At 45.3% G+C, this 22347-nt stretch overlaps 1 protein-coding gene across 1 annotated transcript in view; it reads right to left on the reverse strand.

The window, feature by feature from the left end:
• The window catches only part of LOC141259637 (amine sulfotransferase-like), a 209883-nt gene that overhangs the window by 64232 nt on the left and 123304 nt on the right, over window positions 1–22347 (reverse strand). Inside the window, exon 4 of the mRNA XM_073675900.1 lies at window positions 16501–16627. Coding sequence (XP_073532001.1) covers window positions 16501–16627 — 127 coding nt within the window. The remainder of the gene's footprint in view (window positions 1–16500; window positions 16628–22347) is intronic.

Genomic DNA, 22347 nt, shown 5'->3' on the forward strand with positions numbered 1-22347 from the left:
CTTTATGACAGAAAATACCCAAAAGTGAGACCCTTCTAAAAGGTTCATCCCTCAAGGTGCTCAAAACCACGAACTCAAGAACTTTATTAACTCTTCAGGTGCTTCACAGGAATTTTTGGAATGTGGAAGAAAAAAATTAACAATTATCTTTTTTCACAAAAATGTTATTTTAAACTTAATTTTTTTATTTTCGCAGGGGTAACAGGAAAAAATGGACCCCAAAATTTGTTGTGCAATTTCCGCTGAGCACGCAGATACCTCATATGTGAGGAAAAAACACTGTTTGGGCGCACGGCAGGGTTTGGAAGGGAAGGAGAATCATTTGACTTTTTGATTGTAAAATTTGCTTGAATAATCAGTGGACGCCATAAACTAACGCCACTAAACAGTGGAAACCCCCCAACAAGTGACAGCATTTTGGAAACTAGACCCCTCAGGGAACTTATCTAGATGTGTGTTGAGCACCTTTAACCCCCAGGTGCTTCACAGCAGTTTACAACATTGAGCCGTAAAAATAAAATTTTCACATTTTTCCCACAAAAATGTTTTTCAGCCCCCAATTTTGCATTTTCATAAGGGTAACAGGAGAAATTGCACCATGCAGTTTGTTGTGCAATTTCTCCTGAGTAAGAAGATACCTTATATGTGGGGGAAAACCACTGCTTGGGCGCACGGCAGGGTTCGGAAGGGAAGGAGAGCCATTTGACTTTTTGATTGTAAAATTTGCTTGAATAATTAGCAGATGCCATGTTGCGTTTGGAGAGCCCCTGATGTGCCTAAACAGTGGAAACCCCCCACAAGTGACACCATTTTGGAAACTAGACCCTTCAGGGAACTTATCTAGATGTGTATTGAGCACCTTTAACCCCCAGGTGCTTCACAGAAGTTTATAACAATGAGCCGTAAAAATAAAATTTTCACATTTTTCCCACAAAAATGTTTTTCAGCCCCCAATTTTGCATTTTCATAAGGGTAACAGGAGAAATTGCACCATGAAGTTTGTTGTGCTATTTCTCCTGAGTAAGCAGATACCCCAAATTTGGGAGAAAACCACAGCTTGGGCATATGGCAGGGTTCGGAAGGGAAGGAATGCCATTTGACTTTTTGAATGTAAAATTTGCTTGAATAATTAGCGGATGTGCCCCTGATGTGCCTAAACAGTGAAAAATCCCCACAAGTGATACCATTTTGGAAACTAGACCCCTCAGGGAACTTATCTAGATGTGTGGTGAGCACCCTGAACCCCCAAGTTCTTTACAGAAGTTTATAACATGGAGCTGTGAAAATAAAAAAATCAAACTTTTTCCACAAAAATGATGTTTTAGCCCCAATTTTTTTATTTTCACAAGGGTAAGAGGAGAAAATGGACCCCAAAAACTTTTGTGCAATGTCTCCTGAGTACGTCAATACCCCATATGTGGGGAAAATACAGTCTTTGGGATCACGGCAGGGTTCAGGAGTGAAGGAGCACTGTGTGACTTTTTGAACGCAAAATTGTCTGGAATCGAGAGCCGACGTCATGTCGCGTTTGGAGAGCCCCTGATGTGTCTAAATATTGGAAACCCCCCACAAGTGACCCCATGTTGGAAACTACACCCCTCAAGTATTTTATCAAGGGATATAGTGAACATTTTGAACCCAGAGGTACGACACAGAATTTTATAACATTAGGTCATCATATTGAATAAGTTGTCGCTAGTCTTGAGCGCAAGTGCTCGCTACTTGAGTTTGCATCGGGTACTCGGGTATGCACCATGTATCGTGGGTGCTCGAGTGACATGCTGAAGTCTCCACCCACATGTTTCACGGTTATTAGACACCCAAAAAAAACATGCGGGGATCGCTCGTGCATGGCAGGCAATCCCCGCGAGGAATTTTTGGCCCCGAAGCATATGGGGCGGAGACTTGAGCATGTCACTTGAGCACCCGCGATACTCAGTGCATACCTGAGCACCCCATGAAAACTCAAGTAGCGAGCACTTGCGCTCAACACTAGTCACCATATTGTCATCTTTTTTTTACTTTTGAAAAAAATCCCAACCCTAACCCTAACCCCAACCCTAACCCTAGCCCTAGCACAACCCTAACCCGAGAGTTTATTTTTTACGCCGTTCCTCGTGCGGTATAAGTGATTAGACGTCTTTATTCTTCTGGTCGGTGTGATTACAGCGATACCAGATTCATATCAGGTTTTTATGATTGACAGCTGTCAGACACTAAAAGACGCATTTTTTGTAAAATCTAGTTTTTGCATCGCCATATTTTGAGAGCTATAACTTTTCCATATTTTGGCCAACAGAGTCATGTGATGGCTTGTTTTTTGCGGGATTCGTTGACTTTTTTTATTGGTTTCATTTTCGGGCACAAGACATTTTTTGATCGCTTTCTATTCCGTTTTTGGGAGGCAAAATAAACAAAAAACAACAATTTAGGAATTGTTTTTTTTACGCTGTTCCGTGTGTGGTAAAATTGATAAGGTAGCTTTATTCTTTGGGTCAGTACATTTACAGCGGTACCACATTTATATCATTTTTTTATGTTTTGGCGCTTTTACACAATAAAAGCTATTTTATAGAAAAAAATATTTTTTTGCATCGCTTTATTCTGAGAGCTGGAATTTTTTTATTTTTCGGCTGATGGAGTTGTGTGGTGACTTGTTTTTTGCAGGACGAGATGACGTTTTCAACGGTATCATTTTTATTTATATTCGTCTGTTTGATCGCGTGTTATTCCATTTTTTGTTTGGCAGTATGGTGATAAAGCATTGTTTTTTGCTTCGTTTTTTATTTATTTTATTTACCGTGTTCACTGAAGGGGCTAACTAGTGGGACAGTTTTATAGGTCAGGTCGTTGCGGACGCGGCGATACCAAATATGTGTACTTTTATTGTTTTGTTTTGTTTTTTTTCATAATAATATTTATTGATGGGTACATTATACTTTTATTTTTGATGGATTTTTCTAATTTTTTTTTTTTAATTTTTTTCACTTTCTGATACTTTTTTTTACTTTTATACTTTTTCCCACTATGGGACTTTCACTTTTTTTATTCTGATCGCCTGCATAGCACAGGAATGGAGCACCATCCCTGTGCTATGCAGGCTGTCAGCGCTGCACAGGGAGAAGATCGTTTGGTCATGCACTGTGCATGACCAAACTATCTTACTGCTGTCTGGTGACCCGGATGTTTTCATGACGACATCAGGTCGTCATGGCGACATCCAGGAAGCTGCGGCAGACAGCACTGGAGGCCGGAAGAGGAGGTGAGCATTCAGATCACCTCCCATTGCCACCGCAATGCTGCGATCTACTTCGATCGCAGCATTGCAGGGGTTAATGTGCTGGGAGTGGTGCAGGACCGCTCCCTGCACATAGTACCGGGTGTCAGCTGTGACAATCAACTGACACCTGGCGGCGATCGCGCCCGCACAGCCTGAGTGCGGGCGCGATTGCCATGACGTACTATTCTGTACCAGGCTCTTAAAGCCCAGGGCGCAGGTATGGGATAGTACATCATGGTCTTTAAAGGGGTTAAAGTCGATGTTAAGGAAAGTTGTGGAGAAGGATGGGCGAGACTGGGGTTGCCTGCTGCCATATCTGCTGTTCTCCATTAGGGAAGTTCCCCAGAGCTCTACAGGGTTCTCGCCATTTTAACTAGTATAAGGACGACACCCTCGGGACTTATGGACATAGCAAAAGTGACCTGGGAAGCAGAGGCTACACCCCACCGGAGTGTCATCGAGCATGTGGCCCAAATGCAGGACCAGATCGAAAGAGTTATGCCACTCATGAAGGAGAGCCTTCTACATGCACAAGAAGCCCAGATGAGGGTCTACAATCGGGCCGCAATGCTGAGACAATTCAGCCCTGGAGATCGGGTGTTGGTGTTGGTACCCAGGGTTGAGAGTAAGTTCCTGGCTAAGTGGCAAGGACGATACAAAGTAGTTGAGAAGCTGAGTGAAGTCAACTACAAGGTCCACCAGCCGTGTAGAAGGAAGTCCAGATATACCACATCAACTTATTGAAGCCGCAGCAAGACAAAGAACCAGTGGAAGCTCCATCCCTAGGGGCAAATCCTGAAGCCAGGGTTGAGGACATTACAGTGACAGAGACACTGTCGCTGGCCCAGAAACAACAGTGCCGAGAACTCTAGCAGAGAAACCGAGACCTGTTCTCAGAATTGCCCGGATGTACGCAAGTTGTGGAGCATGATATCCTGACGGAACCACACGTACAGGTGAACCAAAGGCCATATCGAATTCCCGAAGCCCACTGTGAGGTGATGTCCAAGGAGGTGAGGAGAATGTTGAGCTTGGGTGTTATCGACGAATCTAAGAGCGGCTGGGCCAGTCCAATTGTTCTTGTGCCTAAACCGAACGGAGAATGGCAGTTCTGTAATGATTGCAGGAAGCTAAACAACATGTCCAAGTTCAACGCCTACCCGATGCCCCGGGTCGATGAGCTTATTGAGAGGCTGGGGCCTCCCAGGTACATCACTACCCTGGACCTAACAAAAGGATACTGGCAGATTCACCTGGCCTTAGGTGCCAAGGTGAAAACGGCCTTTTCCACACCCGACAGGTTTTTTCAATATACTAGAATGCCGATCGGGCTACAGGGAACCACAGCTACCTTCAGATGGCCATGGACCGGATTCTGGGATCACATAAAAAATACGCTGCCGTTTACTTGGACGACATTGTGATTTTCAGCCCAGATTGGGGAACCCACTTGCAGAAGGTCCAGGCAGTACTGGATGCATTGAAAAATGCTGGGTTTACCATAAACTCAAGAAAATGAGCCATTGGAAAAAGGAAGAGGCGAAATACTTGAGCTATGTGGTTGGAAGTGGTGAAATAAAACCCCAAATGAACAAGGTGGAGGCCATCCAGAATTGCCTGCAGCCGGCCTCAAATAAACAGGTACGGACCTTTCTGGGTATTGTGGGGTATTATCGGCAGTTTATCCAGATTTTCGCCACAATAGTGGCACCCCTAACTGACTTACTTAGAGGTACGATGGCGGCGATGGCTAAGTGGTCTCCTGAAGCAGAGACTTGCAACCAGCCAGTCTTGATAGCACCTGACTTCGGGAAAGAGTTTGTGCTCCAGACAGATGCCTCAGACGTCGGCATAGGAGCCGTCTTATCTCAGGAAGTAAATGGGGAGGAACACCCCATTCTGTACTTGAGCAGAAAACTCTTGGCCTGTGAAAAGAATTATGCAATCATGGAAAATGAGTGCCTGGCCGTCAAGTGGGCGGCTGATACCCTTAGGTACTACCTATTAGGCCATAAATTCAGACTGGTCTCAGACCATGCCCCTCTGAGATGGATGAGGGAATGGATGGGAAAAAATGCCTGGGAGACCAGGTGGTTCCTGCCCCTCCAGGACTTTAGTTTTTTGGTAAAGCACAGGCCCGGGAAACTGCATGCTAATGCCGATGCCCTGTCCAGACTTCCCTGTCTAGTGAGTGAAGGTACCAAAACCTCCGGCTTTGGGCAGAGGGGGGGGGGAATATGTGACAAAGTCACTGATAGTATCAGAAGGGAGGTATGTGTCGCTGAGACTCTTAAACTCAGTGATTTGAAAACATACAAGTTCTCCTACACAAATAGGTAAAGAGAGAGTTAATAGAACCACATTTACAAGGGAATGTTTTTAGTGGATAACGAATGTGCAGGGCGGGACATTATCCACCATCCCTCCCAATCAGGGGAGTATCTGGGCTTTAAATATCCAGCCCTGACACTCAGGTGTGTTCAGTACCTGGGGAAACTTTGCTCCAGGAAAGAGCTAGCACGGGGTGTGCTGAACCTATGCGTGGCTAACGGTGTATGTGGCCAGACCTTGGCCGAGATACGGACTGTGCTGCAAGTTTTGTATTTTGTTTTGGCTCTTTAGCCGAGTGGGCTGAGTTTTCTATTTGGACTCCAGGGTAGTTTGTGACTTCTAAATAAACTAACCCAAAACTTTAAAGAGACAGTATTCCGTGTTTTACCTCTGCATACAGCTGAGTTGGTCGTTACACCACAAGATATAAAGTATATATATGTGTGTGTGTATATATGGTATAGTCTGCTCTTATTTTTTTTATTTTGTGTACATGATTATGGTGTGGCCATCTTGATAAAGATGCTGCCATCATTTAGAAATATACAGCTCCATGACCATATGAAGCAACCGACTGGAGATAGTCATTGACTTCTAAGGAAAAGTTTTTAAATATAAAAATACAATAGTAAAATAAACATAAAATCTTTAAAAATACTTAAAAAATATGTTATACCTGAATACTTTAATTAAAGTCGGTCATGTTCTGAGGACATGTTACTCAAAATCAAAAATTGAGTGCCTGATCTTTAAGAAAATCTTTGTGACATATTAGCACAAAGTAGCAATGTTTATCACAATATATTACAACTCTTTCTCATTGCAGTGTTATATAGCTAAAAAAATTATGATCATTGTAATAATACCTTGTAAGGCTATGTGCCCACAATGCAGAAATGCTCCGGATTTTTTCCTGAGCGTTTCTGCATCTCCCTGGGAGAAAAAACGCATGCATATTGTACATGCGGATTGTACATGCGGATTGTACATGCGGATTGTACATGCGTTTTTCCTGCCAGGGACAAGCGGATGTGAAGCGTTCTTCACTTGCATTTCCGCATGCGGGTTGACAAGCGCTTTCCAAGCGATTTTAGCATCACTTGGAAAGTGCTTGACAACTTGGTCACACTATATAAATCCATGCAAACGGCATGGATTTATATAGTGTGACCATAAAGAATGTTTAAAAATAAAAAAAGAAATCTATACTTACCTTCTGATGGCCCCCGCAATCTTGATTTGCTCCGTCCTGGCTGCTGGCAGCTCGCGGTGCACTACACTGTAGGACCTGCCGTCACATGACTATGACGTCAGCGCAGGTCCTCCAGTCCACCGCGATCTGCTGGCAAGGGAGGACAAGCACACCACGGGCCATCAGAAGGTAAATATAATATTTATTTTTTATTTTATTCTTTTTTTCACAGGTTCTATGGTACCCGGATCTGGAGGAGAGTCTCCTCCTCTCCAGACCCGTGTACCATCCGCACATTGAAACGCTTGGATTTCGCATGTACAGATCCAGTGATGCGGAATCCATGCGTTCCAATGCAAGTCAATGGCGGCGAAAACGCAGCGCTTCCGCTAAATAATTGGTAGTGCTGCGTTTTTTTCCGCAATGATAACCCGCAGCGGAAATTTCCGCAGCATGTGCACAGTACATGCGGATTATCATTGGGGACCATGGCAGGCCTTCTACCATGCATTTTTTAAGCGTTTCTGCAGCGTTTTTGCCGCTGCTGAAACGCTTAAAAAACGTATCGTGGGTAGTGTTGAGCCACCCCCGTAGTGTTCGAGTTCGGTTCGGTTCGTCGAACACCCGTGTGTTCGCCGAACTGTTCGTCGAACTGTTCGTCGAACACCTTCGAACACCGTTAAAACCAATGGCAGGCAAACAAAAACACATAGAAACACATAGAAAACACCTTCAAAGGTGTCCAAAAGCTGACAAACTGCTCAGAAGACACAACTAACACATGGAAAAGTGACAAGTACATATAGTCATGCGAAAAGAAAAGAGGTGGAGGAGTAAAAGGAGGGGGAGACACAGATATAGGCATGTCATGCCCTTCTAAAATCCAAAAAGTGAGAAGCCGAGACGGCCAGTCCGCTCCTGCCCGTGCCACCTCCGTGTCGCCGGGTTTGTGCCAGAGCCGCGGTGAACCCTGACGGCCAGCCCCCCTCTCCCAATACTGGTGCCTGTCCGCTGGTGGGTCGAGAGAGCCCCCCTGTGGTGGAGGCAGCTCTAAGCTTTTTAATTTAAATTGTCCCTCTAATTTGAATGAATACACTTTAAATCCATTTACAAGGATCTATTGGAGGGCAAGTCTCATGCCAGCAGCCGCGTAATTCCAGCTCCAGTAGCGTCCACTAAAGCTGCTGCAGTTAAAAAGCTTTTATAAGGATCGAGCTCGGCTGTCCACCGCAAGGCATCCTAGTGCCAGTCCCAGCCCCTATGCCTTGGGGTGCCTCCTGATGCTCTTCACTAAGTATCCCGTGGTCCCGAAGCATTTCCTTTGAAAAAATTAAGTGTCCAAACTACAGGTGGTGTAGCTTGCTTAACAGCCGGGATAATCCGCTGACTAGCAGACACTGCTACTAGGCACAAAGTATTTCCTGGGCTAGATGCAGTTAAAAATTTGTAAGTAGATACTCTCGTTGGATGCTGAGAAAGCATTCCATAGAGTCTCCTGGCACGCCATATATGATTCTCTTAAAAAGCTTGGGGTAGGGGTCTAGGGGACCCTTTTATAGCCAAAATCACGGCCCTGTATCACAATACGTCACCTAGGCTGGAGATAAATGGAACTGTAGCACCGAGGGCTCGGTTGCTACAGACGTATTGCACCTCACCCAGAGGTGTGATATCTCACTCTCAGATAAGGATGGAGTGTGGATCAGGACCCGACACCTGCATGCATTACACCACATTGCCGTGGGGCAGGGCGACCAATATGCCCCTGAGATGGGCACGACAGTCCCTGTCCCTGGCTGGAGTGGGGGGAGGGAACACTGAGGAAGGGGAACCCTGCAGTGCAGGAGCAGGGAGGAAGCAGTTCCTGGGTGCATTGAGAAGGGAGTATAAAAGGTGGGCACCATCTTAGTTCAGTGCAGAGAAGTCTGAGCAGAAGTGGTAGGGAGCAGGGGCTCTGCATGAGCTCTGCTCCGGAGGCGGGCCTAGTAACAGAGGCCCAGGCCTGCAAGAGGGAGAAGGAAGGAAGAGGAGCGGAGAAGGCTCCAGGAACGAGGAATGAAGGGATCCCAGGGGTGCGGACGGGCGAGTCGCCACCGCACGCCCGAATCCACCTGCGTGGAGGGGTCAGGCCAAAGGGGGAGACCGGTCCCCGAAATAGTGGAGGCAGGAAACGACCCTCAGCTAGAAACCGGAGGCTCTGACATTTTATGTGGCGCAGCCCCTTGCTCCACCCGCTAGGAAGGCACCACATAGGGTCAGGGAAACTGGCGCCAAGTTTACCAAGAGGAGGCCCGAGGCAGCCGGACAGAAGTGTTGGTAAGAAAGGCCAGACAAAGGACACACAAAGGGGGTCCTGTGAAGCGCTCCAAAGTTATCTGGGAGTTGTCTGAGCCCCTGACCTGGTGAGCACAGTACGACGTGGGCAGCCGTTACCTGCAGACGTGGTCTGGATAATAAGAACTGTGAGTAAAGGCCCTGAACTGCATCACTGACTCCGTGTCGTTACTGCTGCTGCCCTGCACCATCACCCCCATCCTCCGCATACACTGCCCTGAGGCTATACTCCTCCCGTGGGGAGTTATGCTACGCTCTGCTGCACCCACAACACCAGCCTTAGCGGTCTGCCCTGTAGCGGCGGTTCACTCTGACCGCAATCCACGGGTGGCGTAGTCGGACATATAAACATCAAAACCACATAAATAGTTCCGCCACTGGTTTGACCGCCCTGAGCCACGGAACCGGATCGCCGCCACGAAGACTACAACCACCAGCATCCACCAAAAAGGGTCCGGCTCCGGGTGTCCCAAGGCCCAGGGGGTGCGTCAGAACATTTTCATCACCTTTCACAATCACCAATGGGACAAGGCAGGGATGTCCTCTGTCCCCTCTCTTATACATCCTAGTGACGGAGCACCTGCTCTCATCAATTCGCCATAACCCCAATATTAGGTGGATTGAGGTGGGAGGCACCGAGTACAAGTGCTCTCTATTTGCTGATGATGTCCTAGTATATATCACTCAATCACATATATCCATCCCTGCTGTTATGGCTGAAATAGATCACTTTGTTACATGATAAAATTTTAAAATCAATGCAGCGAAGTCTGAGGCCCTCGATGTCTCCCTCCCTAAATCCATATAGGATTCCATCCAGTCCAACTTTCCCTTTGCCTGGCCCTCACAGGGTATCAAATACTTAGGAATTCCTATTCATAGAGACCTCTCCCATCTATGTTATCTTAATTTTGGGCCCTTTATTGAACAATTCCATACAGACCACGGTTGGCAAGTTGGAACTGTGAGATTCACTACGTGCACCACTGGTATTTTGTGGAAAAGCACATGTAAGATTCTGCAACAGTCTCTGCTGATACTCCTGCATGCGTGCATCCCTTTCTATGGCAGGAATAATTTCTGCAAATTTACTTTTGTACCGGGGATCTAACAGTGTGGCAACCCAGTAGTCAGGATTATTTCTAATTCTCACAATTCGAGGGTCATGTTGCAGGTAGTGCAGCAAGAAGGCACTCATGTGTGTTGCGCATCCAGGAGCACCAAGTCCCTGTTGTGTTGGTGGCGAGGTAACAATCATGCTTCCTTCCTCTGTCCTCTCCCCCCAACCTCGCACAACAGAAATGTGATCAAGTTCTCCCTCATCTGATGAGTCTTCCATCAGTTCGTCCTCCACTTCTTCCTGGGCTCCTGCACCTTCCTCACTAGTTTGGCTGCTACCATGCGCCCTGGTAAAATCATCTCCCCCACCCTCACATGCCTGCCGCCCTGGTGCTGCCGACCGTCTGGACCTTGCAGATGTTAGCCCTTCCGCATACAACTCCTCCTCCTCTACTTCCTCCACCTCCTCTTGTGCCACCACCTGACTCCGAATTCTGTTTAACATGTGCTCCAGCATGTAAATCACCGGAATAGTCATGCTGATAATGGCATCGTCAGCACTAAACATCTTCGTCGCCATTTCAAAACTGTGCAGAAGGGTGCATAGGTCCCTGATCTGAGACCACTCCTCCAGCGTGATTTGCCCGACCTCTGAATCTCGTTGGCCCAGGCTATACGTCAGAACGTATTGCACCAGGGCTTGTCGGTGCTGCCACAGTCGCTGCAACATGTGCAGAGTTGAATTCCACCGGGTAGGGACATCGCATTTTAGCCGGTGAAGTGGCAGGCCCAACGACTTCTGTAGAGATGTAAGTCGCTGAGCTGCGGGATGCGAACGGCGGAAGTGAGCACACAGCGACCGTGCCCTCTGCAGAAGGCCATCTAGTCTGGGATAGTGGGCTAAAAATTGCTGGACAACCAGGTTCAAAACGTGAGCCATACAAGGCACGTGTGTGACATTGCCCCGGTGAAGGGCCGCACCCAGGTTTGCAGCATTGTCGCACACGGCCTTCCCTGGTTTCAGGTCCAGTGGAGACAACCATTCATGAAATTGGTTCTCCAGAGCTGACCACAACTCCTCAGCTGTGTGACTCACATTTCCCAGACATTTCAATGTAAAAACCGCCTGATGACGTTGAGCCCTACTGCCAGCATAGTAAGGAGGTGTGCAGGATCCCTTCTGCGCAGTTAGAAAGCTTGTGGCATGACCAGACAGGCTTTGGGTGCAGGTGGAAGACCGAGAGGAGGTTGAGGAGGCAGAAGCAGTGGAGGAAAAATGACATAAAGAGGATTGACGCACAACTCGTGGGGACGGCAAGACTTGGACAGCAGCCCCTTGTCCTGCTGTCACCATAGTTACCCAGTGCCCAGTCAGCGACATGTAACGCCCCTGTCCATGCCTACTCGTCCAAGTGTCTGTGGTGAAATGCACCCTGTCACACACAGAGTTTCTCAAAGAAGCGGTGATGTTGTGTGCGACATGCTGGTGGAGCGCAGGCACACCTTTCTTTGAGAAGTAGTGCCGACTGGGCATCTGGTACTGGGGCACTGCGACGGACATAAGGTCTCGAAAATCCTCTGTGTCCACCAGGCGGAAAGGCAGCATTTCTGTAGCCAAGAGCTTGCAGATGGTGAAATTCAACCTCTTAGCTTTCTCATGGCTAGGAGGAAATGGTCTTTTACTTGTCCACATCTGAGGGACCGAGGGCTGGCTATTGTGCTTAGACGGGGTTGATAAGGGTGTCCCCGGCAAACTGCCGGTCTGTGAGGAAGATGCAGGCGGACATGTTAGGTTGCCTTGATCCAAAGGTGGTGCTATCGATGTCGGACAGCGCTCAAGACCAGCTGGTGTTACCACCTCCAAAGAAAATGATGACCTGTCAATCACGCTGGCTGTTGCGGGTAAAGAGGTGCCAGGTCTGCGCCCCAAAACAGGTGTGACTGCTGTCCCCCCAGTCACAGAGGATGAAGAGGCCGCGGATGCACAAGATATGGCAGACGGTGGTTGGCCCGGCCGGCTAGACCGCATTGTAGCACACTGAGCTTCCCACTGCAACTTATGCTTCATGTCCATGTGCCGGTTCATGCATGAAGTACTCAAACTATGTATTTTTTGGCCTCTACTTAGCTTTTGCTGACAAATGTTACAGATAACACGAGTTGGGTCATCTTTATCGATCTGAAAAAATGCCCAGGCTATGCAAGGCTTAGCACCCATGCGACCTGAAGAGCCACCACGACTTGTGGTGAGAGGCAGAGTTGTGTTTGAGGATGCAGTTGTTGACGTGCTTCCAGTACTACGTCTCTGTCCAGGAAGGCGCAACCTGACCTCGTCGTCACTAGCATCTTCCTCCACCTCCTCTGCTGACCTCATCTCTTGGCTGACTGTGGGTTGACAGTAAGTGGGATCTCCGACCTCATCATCATCACCCTGTGCGTTATCACACCCGTCGTCCTCAGAGCCAACCTGTTCCTGCCCTGACAAAAAACTAAAGTTGTCGCTCCAATCAGGTATTTGAGTCTTATCATCGTCTTCCTCATTGTCTCCACCAACAGGAGTTACAGTTTGGGAATGAGGGTCTACATTATGGTCAGAACCTTCTGCGTCTGGTCCTGGATCCGACTCATAAAGATTCTGGGCATCAGTGCAGATCATTTCCTCGTCTGGATTCACAGAAGCGCTGGAGTCGACCTCTGATTCCCAGGCTATAGTATGAGTAAACAGCTCTGCAGACTCAACCATCTGTTCTACCTCATACTCAGACGGGCAGCTGGAGATTTGGGAGCTGTGAGGAAGCAAGTGCGATTTGGGTGACACCTTTGAGGACTGGAGTATTTGTGATGTTGAAGTTGATGTGGAGGAGAGCCCACTTAAAGGAGCACTTGATATCCGTTGAAGCACCTGCTGTTTTTGTGCCTCATCTGGAATTTGTAGCGATTGGCGTGGCCGTAAGAAAGGGATCTTATCACATTGTCCGCTAAAAGAAGTAGACATTTTAGTTTGGCTGGAAGATGGTCTTTCTTCTGCACCTACCCCACGGACACAACCTTTTTTCCCCTTCCCAACACGCCTATTCCCCTTTCCACCAGCAGCAGGCCTTTTTCCACTCATTTTGGTGGTTAACTAATTCACAACTCTGGAGTTGTTTGCACAAAAAAACAATGGATGGTAACCGAGCAGAGCTGAGTGGCCAAACTGTGGTATTAGGCCAAAACTATTGGCTGGGTTAGATGCAGAAAAAAATTATTTTTAATTTGCAACCTGATGGAGGTCAGTATAGATGGACTAATAGACCAAGTCCCACACACCGCTAGAAGCCGAAATATTTTTTCAGAGCTAGATGCAGAAAATTTTTTTATTCAATTTGCAACCTGATGGAGGTCAGTATAGATGGACTAATAGACCAAGTCCCACACACTGCTAGAAGCCCAAATATTTTTTCAGAGCTAGATGCAGAAAAAAATTATTTTTAATTTGCAACCTGATGGAGGTCAGTATAGATGGACTAATAGACCAAGTCCCACACACCGTTAGAAGCCCAAATATTTTTTCAGAGCTAGATGCAGAAAAAAAATATTTTTAATTTGCAACCTGATGGAGGTCAGTATAGATGGACTAATAGACCAAGTCCCACACACCGCTAGAAGCCCAAATATTTTTTCAGAGCTAGATGCAGAAAAAAATTATATTCAATTTGCAACCTGCTGGAGGTCAGTATAGAAGGACTAATAGAACAAGTCCCACACACTGCTAGAAGCCCAAATATTTTTTCAGAGCTAAATGAAGAAAAAAATTATTTTTAATTTGCAACCTGATGGAGGTCAGTATAGATGGACTAATAGACCAAGTCCCACACACTGCTAGAAGCCCAAATATTTTTTCAGAGCTAAATGAAGAAAAAAATTATTTTTAATTTGCAACCTGATGGAGGTCAGTATAGATGGACTAATAGACCAAGTCCCACACACTGCTAGAAGCCCAAATATTTTTTCAGAGCTAGATGCAGAAAAAAATTATTTTTAATTTGCAACCTGATGGAGGTCAGTATAGATGGACTAATAGACCAAGTCCCACACACCGCTAGAAGCCCAAATATTTTTTCAGAGCTAGATGCAGAAAAATTTTTTATTCAATTTGCAACCTGATGGAGGTCAGTATAGATGGACTAATAGACCAAGTCCCACACACTGCTAGAAGCCCAAATATTTTTTCAGAGCTAGATGCAGAAAAAATTATTTTTAATTTGCAACCTGATGGAGGTCAGTATAGATGGACTAATAGACCAAGTCCCACACACTGCTAGAAGCCCAAATATTTTTTCAGAGCTAGATGCAGAAAAAAATTATTTTTAATTTGCAACCTGATGGAGGTCAGTATAGATGGACTAATAGAACAAGTCCCACACGCTGCTAGAAGCCCAAATATTTTTTCAGAGATAAATGAAGAAAAAAATTATTTTTAATTTGCAACCTGATGGAGGTCAGTATAGATGGACTAATAGACCAAGTCCCACACACTGCTAGAAGCCCAAATATTTTTTCAGAGCTAGATGCAGAAAAAAATTATTTTTAATTTGCAACCTGATGGAGGTCAGTATAGATGGACTAATAGACCAAGTCCCACACACCGCTAGAAGCCCAAATATTTTTTCAGAGCTAGATGCAGAAAAAAATTATATTCAATTTGCAACCTGCTGGAGGTCAGTATAGAAGGACTAATAGAACAAGTCCCACACACTGCTAGAAGCCCAAATATTTTTTCAGAGCTAAATGAAGAAAAAAATTATTTTTAATTTGCAACCTGATGGAGGTCAGTATAGATGGACTAATAGACCAAGTCCCACACACTGCTAGAAGCCCAAATATTTTTTCAGAGCTAGATGCAGAAAAAAATTATATTCAGTTTGCAACCTGATGGAGGTCAGTATAGATGGACTAATAGAATGATGCTATGCCCAAAAGATTTTACTTCACTAGGTGCAGTAAAAAAATTGGTATTCTATACACAGGTGGTATATCTTGCAACACAGATAGGCTACTCCACTGACTAACACACTCTGCAATAGGCCAAAAAGGATTAGCTTTGCTAGATTCAGCCAAATGCTGTGAAAAAAACTTGCACAGCACTGGCACAGACCTGCCTGGCAAAAACTGATAGGAACTGATGTAACCTAGTCCTGAAAAGGACTCCAATTACAATTAGTCTTTACTCCCACAATCTATCTATTTAAGAGCACAGACCTGCCTGATAAAAGTCGTAGGAAATGCTGTAACCTAGTCCTTAAAAGGACTGCAATCACAACTATTCCCTACTCCCAAGCTATCTGTATATTTGTGCGAAAATTGGCTTGAAATTAACAAGGTATAGCGCACACAGCAACAGCGGTGCCGTCTAACACGCAGCTGCAGCAGTGAGAAAATGGTGGCGACGGGGAAAATGGCTTGGTCTTATAGGGCAAGGACATGTGACATACACTGTCAATCACACATGCCCTTGCTTGTGTGAAAAAAAGCACTTCGCTCCGTGTGTGCGCTGCTGATAGGCTGACAGATTGCACCTCCCCACTGCAAATGCGGGAAAGAGAAAAAAAAATGGAGATCTTCATTGTTCCTGCAGAGATCCATCCCCTGCCCCTCCCCCCGCCCCGCTGTACACTCAAACTGCGTATTAACATTAATTTTCATCATTACTGAGAAAAAATCCAGTTATGATTTTGGTGCACGAACAGTTATCGAACATAACCTCGAACAGCCGAATTTTTCTCAAATTGTTCGTGTTCGCCGACCGGCTCGAACACCGCCCAAAACAGCTCGAATTTGAGATTGGCGAACAGTTCGAGTAGAACAACGCTCATCTCTAATCGTGGGCACACAGCCCAACAGTAACACTGATTCTGCAGATACTTTTGGATAATAATTAGTAATCTAAATAACCCTTTAGTTTATATGACCATAAAATCTTGTGGAATATTAATAGGAAATATTCCCGGAACAGCTGTCATGTTAAATATATTTAGCTGCCTATGGTTCTTTTCATTTGCATTTGAGGCTCCATTCAAAGCTACGATTTCAAATTCTATAAGATTTGTCTAATGGTAAAATGCTGCATGTAACACTATTCAATGTAAGCACAGAAGTAAATGAAGCCTAAAGTTTACTTTCAAAATACCTTTAGTTTGTGTGCTCATTTTGCATAAAGGCTACTTATAAAGGCTAATTAATTTAAAAACTGAAAAAAATATATTATCATTGCATTGCTTATAATCACATGAAAAAAATCATTCCTTGCTTGCTTCTACATTACCTTTCCCTGATATGAAGAGGTTTATAAATGTTTCCCAATGTATCGTGCATTTTAAATATGGATTCATTTTGTAAAAGTGGTAGTAGGATACTAGAACATCTTTAGGGTTTCGACTCACATATATAATCTGAAAAATAAAGCATAAATCTGAACTTTTGAATTAATGGGCTTATTTATTAATTTAGTTAATAAATGTTCAATAAGTAAGTCAAACATTTCTTTATAAGTTAATAGCTATTTAAAACAGCATATATAAGACTCATATAAGGATTTTATGTCTATATGTAAGTGCCAGAGAGTGGTAGCTGTGGACGAGCTGCTGCTCCATGATGCTTTGGCACATTTCAAAAATATTGTGTCCCAGTCCGTAAGTGTTGTGCTGTGTATGGTGCATTACACTCACTTGCAGGCCGGAGGCATCCAATTGGAACCAAAACAAATAAAGTCCAGCGGAGGAACCCTTATTTTGGCATTTTTCTTAAAATCTTTTTGTGCTTCAACATTCCTTAAAAGAACTTCATTCCTTTTCGGACCAGGTATGTACATACAGTGGGCACTTTATGGCAGTATAGGGGACACAGCTGTCTAGGAACAGACTACGCATTTCAACCGTAATGAAGGAAGGATGTTCTTTTAAGGATTTTGAAGAATCAAAAGATTTTAAGAAAAATGCCAAAATAAAGGTTCCTCCACTGGACTTTATTTGTTTTGGTTCCAAGCGATTGCAGGAGGGTGTGCCTCCCTCATTTTCGTATGGATCCCAGGCAGATGATCGGACCAAGGATAAACTACTATCTGGGTAAGCTGGCTACTATTTACTTTTTGGAGACATTCAATGTCTCCAAGTAAACAGTTCCAGGAATACCCGCCTGCACATCAGGGAACACCCAGTTCATTTTAATAAGTTCAATTTTATTGGACAATTCAAGTACATCGGTCTTTACCACACAGTATCAGTTTCAGCACCCATTGCCACTTGCTTCATTAACACAGTACATATCCATCATTTGCTTATGTTCAGCTTGGACTATCCCTACGCTTGATCGTTCTGTCAGCACCAGATATTGCCTGTCTGGCACCGCAGTATTCCCGAAATCTGCTACGTTTCTCTCACTTCCATATTCCTCTGTACAGAATGGGTTAAGGTGCTCTTCATAGCACCTGTATCGAGCCGTAGGCTCCAGAAGTTGCACGAATGTGAGTAAGGAGTTTTGTACCACTCCGTGCTTCTTGCCCACTGCCACTTGAACTTGACCTTGTCTCCAACAAACACACAAACTAACTAATTCCACAAACCCGGGAAGTAGTTCCCTTTTCTACTAGCCCTATCCTTCTCCCTAATGTGGGCTAGCACCAAATATTAACTATATATTATCCTATTAAATGACATTCCTTTTTCTATGCTTTCTCTATACCTGAGCTAAGTGTCCCTGTGTCACTTTAGGTATTACCTTCACAGTACCCACACTGCAGCATCAGTACCTATAACACTATGCATTATTCACATTACTTGTACATTACACAATCCCTATAACATGGCTACACACTATGCATATTATACTTTCAATGCATATCACACTCTATACATTCTACATTTCACATGACACAATAAAAGCCAGTAAAAATGCACAGCACCATTCTTATTACGCGACGGCTGACTTCAGGGGCAGGGACAGGGCAGTGCACACCCTTGCACATACATAGAAGAGTTACTTATCTTCACATCAGCATTAAGTTTTCAGTTTTTTTTGTTCTGATTCAGGCACAGAAAAATGGAACTCCTGTTAAAAATGCATCCATTCTATAAAGGCTACAAACGGTGACAAAAAGAGCTCATTCACTGTAAAGGATCTGTGTCTCCATTCAGGAGTCAGCCTTTAAAGTGTAATCCGGTTTTATACAAAATGGAGCCTTGGGCAAAAGTTTAAAGTGGGGCCCCAAATGCAAACATATTACACCTTCACACAGAAACATTTAGGTTGCATTTTCATGACTTAAATTCAGGCCGTGAAAAGAAAACGATCGACAATTTACAAGTTGTTTGGCACTTGTTTACTGGACTCTTTGCACAGGCTGAGGAAGAGTGACAGGCACAGAACAATCACCAGTAGATCAATCTGGTGCTTTACAGTATCATGTTATCAGCAGCACATCTGCAGTTTACACCTGTAGATGTGCCGCAGGAAAATAATGATTTGTGTTCCATCACAAACAATCCAATCACTCAATTAATGAACATTATTTTGCTGATTCGTTGGGTGATTTCCAACATGTTTACACCTATGAACTCTTGTTTATTCTGCCAATATTTATAAATATGGATGCTACATACACACACAGCATGTCACACACACGTATACACACAGTGCATGATACACACACATATGTACATACAGTGGCATGTAAAAGGTTGGACACCGCTGATCAAAATTACTGTTATTGTGAACAGTTGAACAAGTTGAAGATGAAATGATCTCTAAAAGGCCTAAAGGTAAAGATGACACATTTACTTTGTTTTTAGGCCAATATATATATATATATATATATATATATATAAAGTTGACGCGCCCCCTGGGCCAGTGCTGTAGTGCGGCGCACGTGTGCGCGGGAGAATACCCGGAGCCGGATCCGATGGGGGTAGTAGTCTCCGAGTGGCGGGGACCCGGTCCGTGCCCAGGGTGGTCAAACTAAGTGTGTGGCAGTCTTTGTAGATGTTGTTTAAGTGTCGACTACGCCACCTGTTGATTTGCGGTCGCAAGGCCGCCGCTGCAGAACAGTCCGCTGAGGCCGGTGGTATGTGTGCAGCAATGGTGGTATAACCCCCAACGGGAGAGGTATGGCCTCAGGGCAGCTGGTGCGGGTGAAGGGAGTGATAGAAAGGGCGTCCCGGTACCTTTAGTGCTGGTAGTGCGATGGAACACAGAGACTGATTGCAGTTTTCAATGCTTTACTCACAGATGTTATCAGTGTCAGTCCTGCAGGTGATGACGACCCGAGCCGTGCTGCGTCCACCAGGTACGGGGCTCGACCAACCCCCAGGCAGTTTCAGAGTGTGACCTTGAACTCCTTTCTCCGTTCCTTTCTCTGGCCGTCCCCACTAGGGACCCACCCATGTCCAGCTTCCTCGGGCCTTCTGGTGGCGAAACCTATCTCCGGTTTCCCTGACCCTATGTGGCGTGCCTTCGTGGTGAGTGTAGTGAGTGGTCGCGCCAAGACGTGGCCACGACCTCCGGTTCCTGGCTGAGGATAAGTGGCCTCCACCAGTTCGGGATCCGGTACCCTGATCTGCCAACCCTTCACCCGCTGACTCCTAGCGTGTTCGGGTTCCCTCTTCCTTCATGTCTCTGGGCCTTTCTCCAGGTTCCATTCCTTCCTTGTTCCTTGTTCCTTTCCTCTTGTCTTTCTCTCTCTTGCTCCCTTCAGGAGCAGCACCCAGACAGGGCTGCTGCTCCCTGTCACTACTCTTCTCCTCTTCTTCTGTCTGACTGAACTCCTAAGATGGTGCCCACCTTTTATACTCCCTCTGACACCCGAGCCCAGGTGACTAGCCACCAATGGGCTCCTTCCTATGCCCAGAGTCCCTCCCCTCTCTGCTCCTGCACCACTGGGATATTCCTCCCCCCCTCCCACTCCAGCCAGGGACAGACGCTGTCGTACCTGCACATCTATCTGGTGGGAGTACCGTTGATCTGTCCCCCGGAAATGGGATGTATGTGGTGCATGCAGCTAACCGAGTTCTAGTCCACACTCCATCCTTACCCGGGAGTGGAATACCACACCTCTGGTTCGAGGTGCAATACCCCTGTAGCAGCCGAGCCCTCGGGGTGCTACATATTTATGGTATTTTTTACATTTTAAAAATTACAAAAAGGAAAATAGGCCAATGCAAAAATTTGGGCAACCTTGCACATCTTTGTGGTCAGATAATTTTGACCAAGGTTTCAGACCTTAATTAGCCTGTTAGGGTTATGGCTTGTTCACTATCATCATTAGGAAAGGCCAGGTGATGCCAATTTCTCAGCTTTATAAAAACCCAGCCTCCTCTAACCTCGTGCCAAAAAACAGCAGCCATTGGTTCTTCTACGCAGTTGCCTAGCACTCTGAAAATGAAAATGGTGGAGGCACACAAAACAGGAGAAAGCTAAAATAAGATAGCAAAGTGTTTTTAAGTTGCCCTTTCCTCAATTTGAAATGGAAGTAAGAGTTGCCCTTTCCTCAATTCGAAATGGAAGTAAGAAACGAGAGTTAACAGGAACAGTGGAAGTCAAGATAAGGTCTGGAAGATCAAGCAAAAATTACAGTGAGAATTTCAATGCTTGTAGGATTGCTAGAGAGGCAAATCAGAACCCCTGCATGACTGCAAGAGACCTTCAGTAAGATTTAACAGACTCTAAAGTTGTGGTAAATTGTTCTACTGTTCAGAGATACCTTCAAATATGGCCTTCATGGTAGAGTCATCAGAAGAAAACCTCTCCTGCATCCTCATCATAAAATTCAGATTCAGAAGTATGCAAAAGAACATTCAAACAAGCCTGAATCATTTTGGAAACAAGTCCTGTGGACCGATGAGGTTAAAATTAGTGATGAGCGAGCATGCTCGCTACTGCTCAGTGCTCGCCCGAGCATCTCACTGCTCGAGATGCTCGGCGCTCGCCGAGTATTTCTGGGTTGCTCGGGCGGGAACTCGGGTCTCCTCCCTGCACGTTTGGCGCCCTTTAGAGAGCCGATGAACATGCAGGGATTGCCTGCCATGCACTGTAATGCCGTAGCCATGTTGGTTGTGGGCATCACAGTGATTGGCTGGCCGCACAGCGTCATCAGGTCTATATCAGACCAGGCGCCGCCATGCTTGTCACAGTCACTCCTGAATCAGACAGTGTAGGGAGAGCTGCTGCTGTGTCAGGGAGAGATTTGATTGTGTATTAGGTAGAGTAGGGAGAAAAACCGTACATTACACATATCCATCTTAACAAACAGTCCTTCTGAGGACTAATCCATCTGCAGAGATATCAGGAAGGCAGGGTGTATAGGCAGGCAGTTTATATAGCAGACTGCAGTGCATATAGCACAAGAGGCTCCATTCCAATTCTGCCTTCTGCTGCTGTTAGATATTTCTATACAAAGGCCCAGGTCTCAGGGGCCAGGAATACTTTTCTTTGGATCTTAATGCTCATTATTTGCTTAAAAAGCAATCCAGAGAACACCATTTTTTCTGCGCCATTTGCTTTTTGGCATTGCAGAATACAGCCAGGTCCTTTCCATATTAACATAGTAACATAGTAACATAGTTTGTAAAGCCGAATAAAGACTTGCGTCCATCAAGTTCGACCTGTTAGTTCTGTAATTGCTAAAGTTGATCCAGAGGAGGACAAAAACCCCAAATGATTTAGCCAATCTTCACCTGAGGAAAAATTCCCTCCCGACTCTGAAACCAGCAGTCAGAATAAATCCCTGTATCAACCTACTATTTTATTTTATTTTTAAGTATATGCTGAAATCTGCCTGGTATCTAGAAATGCATCCAGTCCCCGCTTGAACTGGTGTAGTGAATCCGACATTACCGTCTCCTCACTCAGTGAATTCCATATTCTCACTGCTCTTACCGTAAAGAACCCCTTCCTATGCTGGTGCTGAAACCTTTTTTCTTCCAGTCTTAGTGAGTGCCCTCTTGTTACCGTAATATCCCTCCTTTTGAAGAAATCCCGGGCAAGATCTCTATACTGTCCCCTAACATATTTGTACACATTTATTATGTCCCCCCTCAACCTTCTCTTTTCCAGGCTGAATAGTCCTAGTTTTGCCAACCTCTCTGGGTATTGCAGTCCCTCCATTCCCTTTATTAATTTT

Source organism: Phyllobates terribilis, unplaced genomic scaffold (genome assembly GCF_046119375.1).
Source record: "Phyllobates terribilis strain yellow unplaced genomic scaffold, ASM4611937v1 Scaffold_3__8_contigs__length_932513732, whole genome shotgun sequence".
Taxonomy (NCBI): Eukaryota; Metazoa; Chordata; class Amphibia; order Anura; family Dendrobatidae; genus Phyllobates; species Phyllobates terribilis.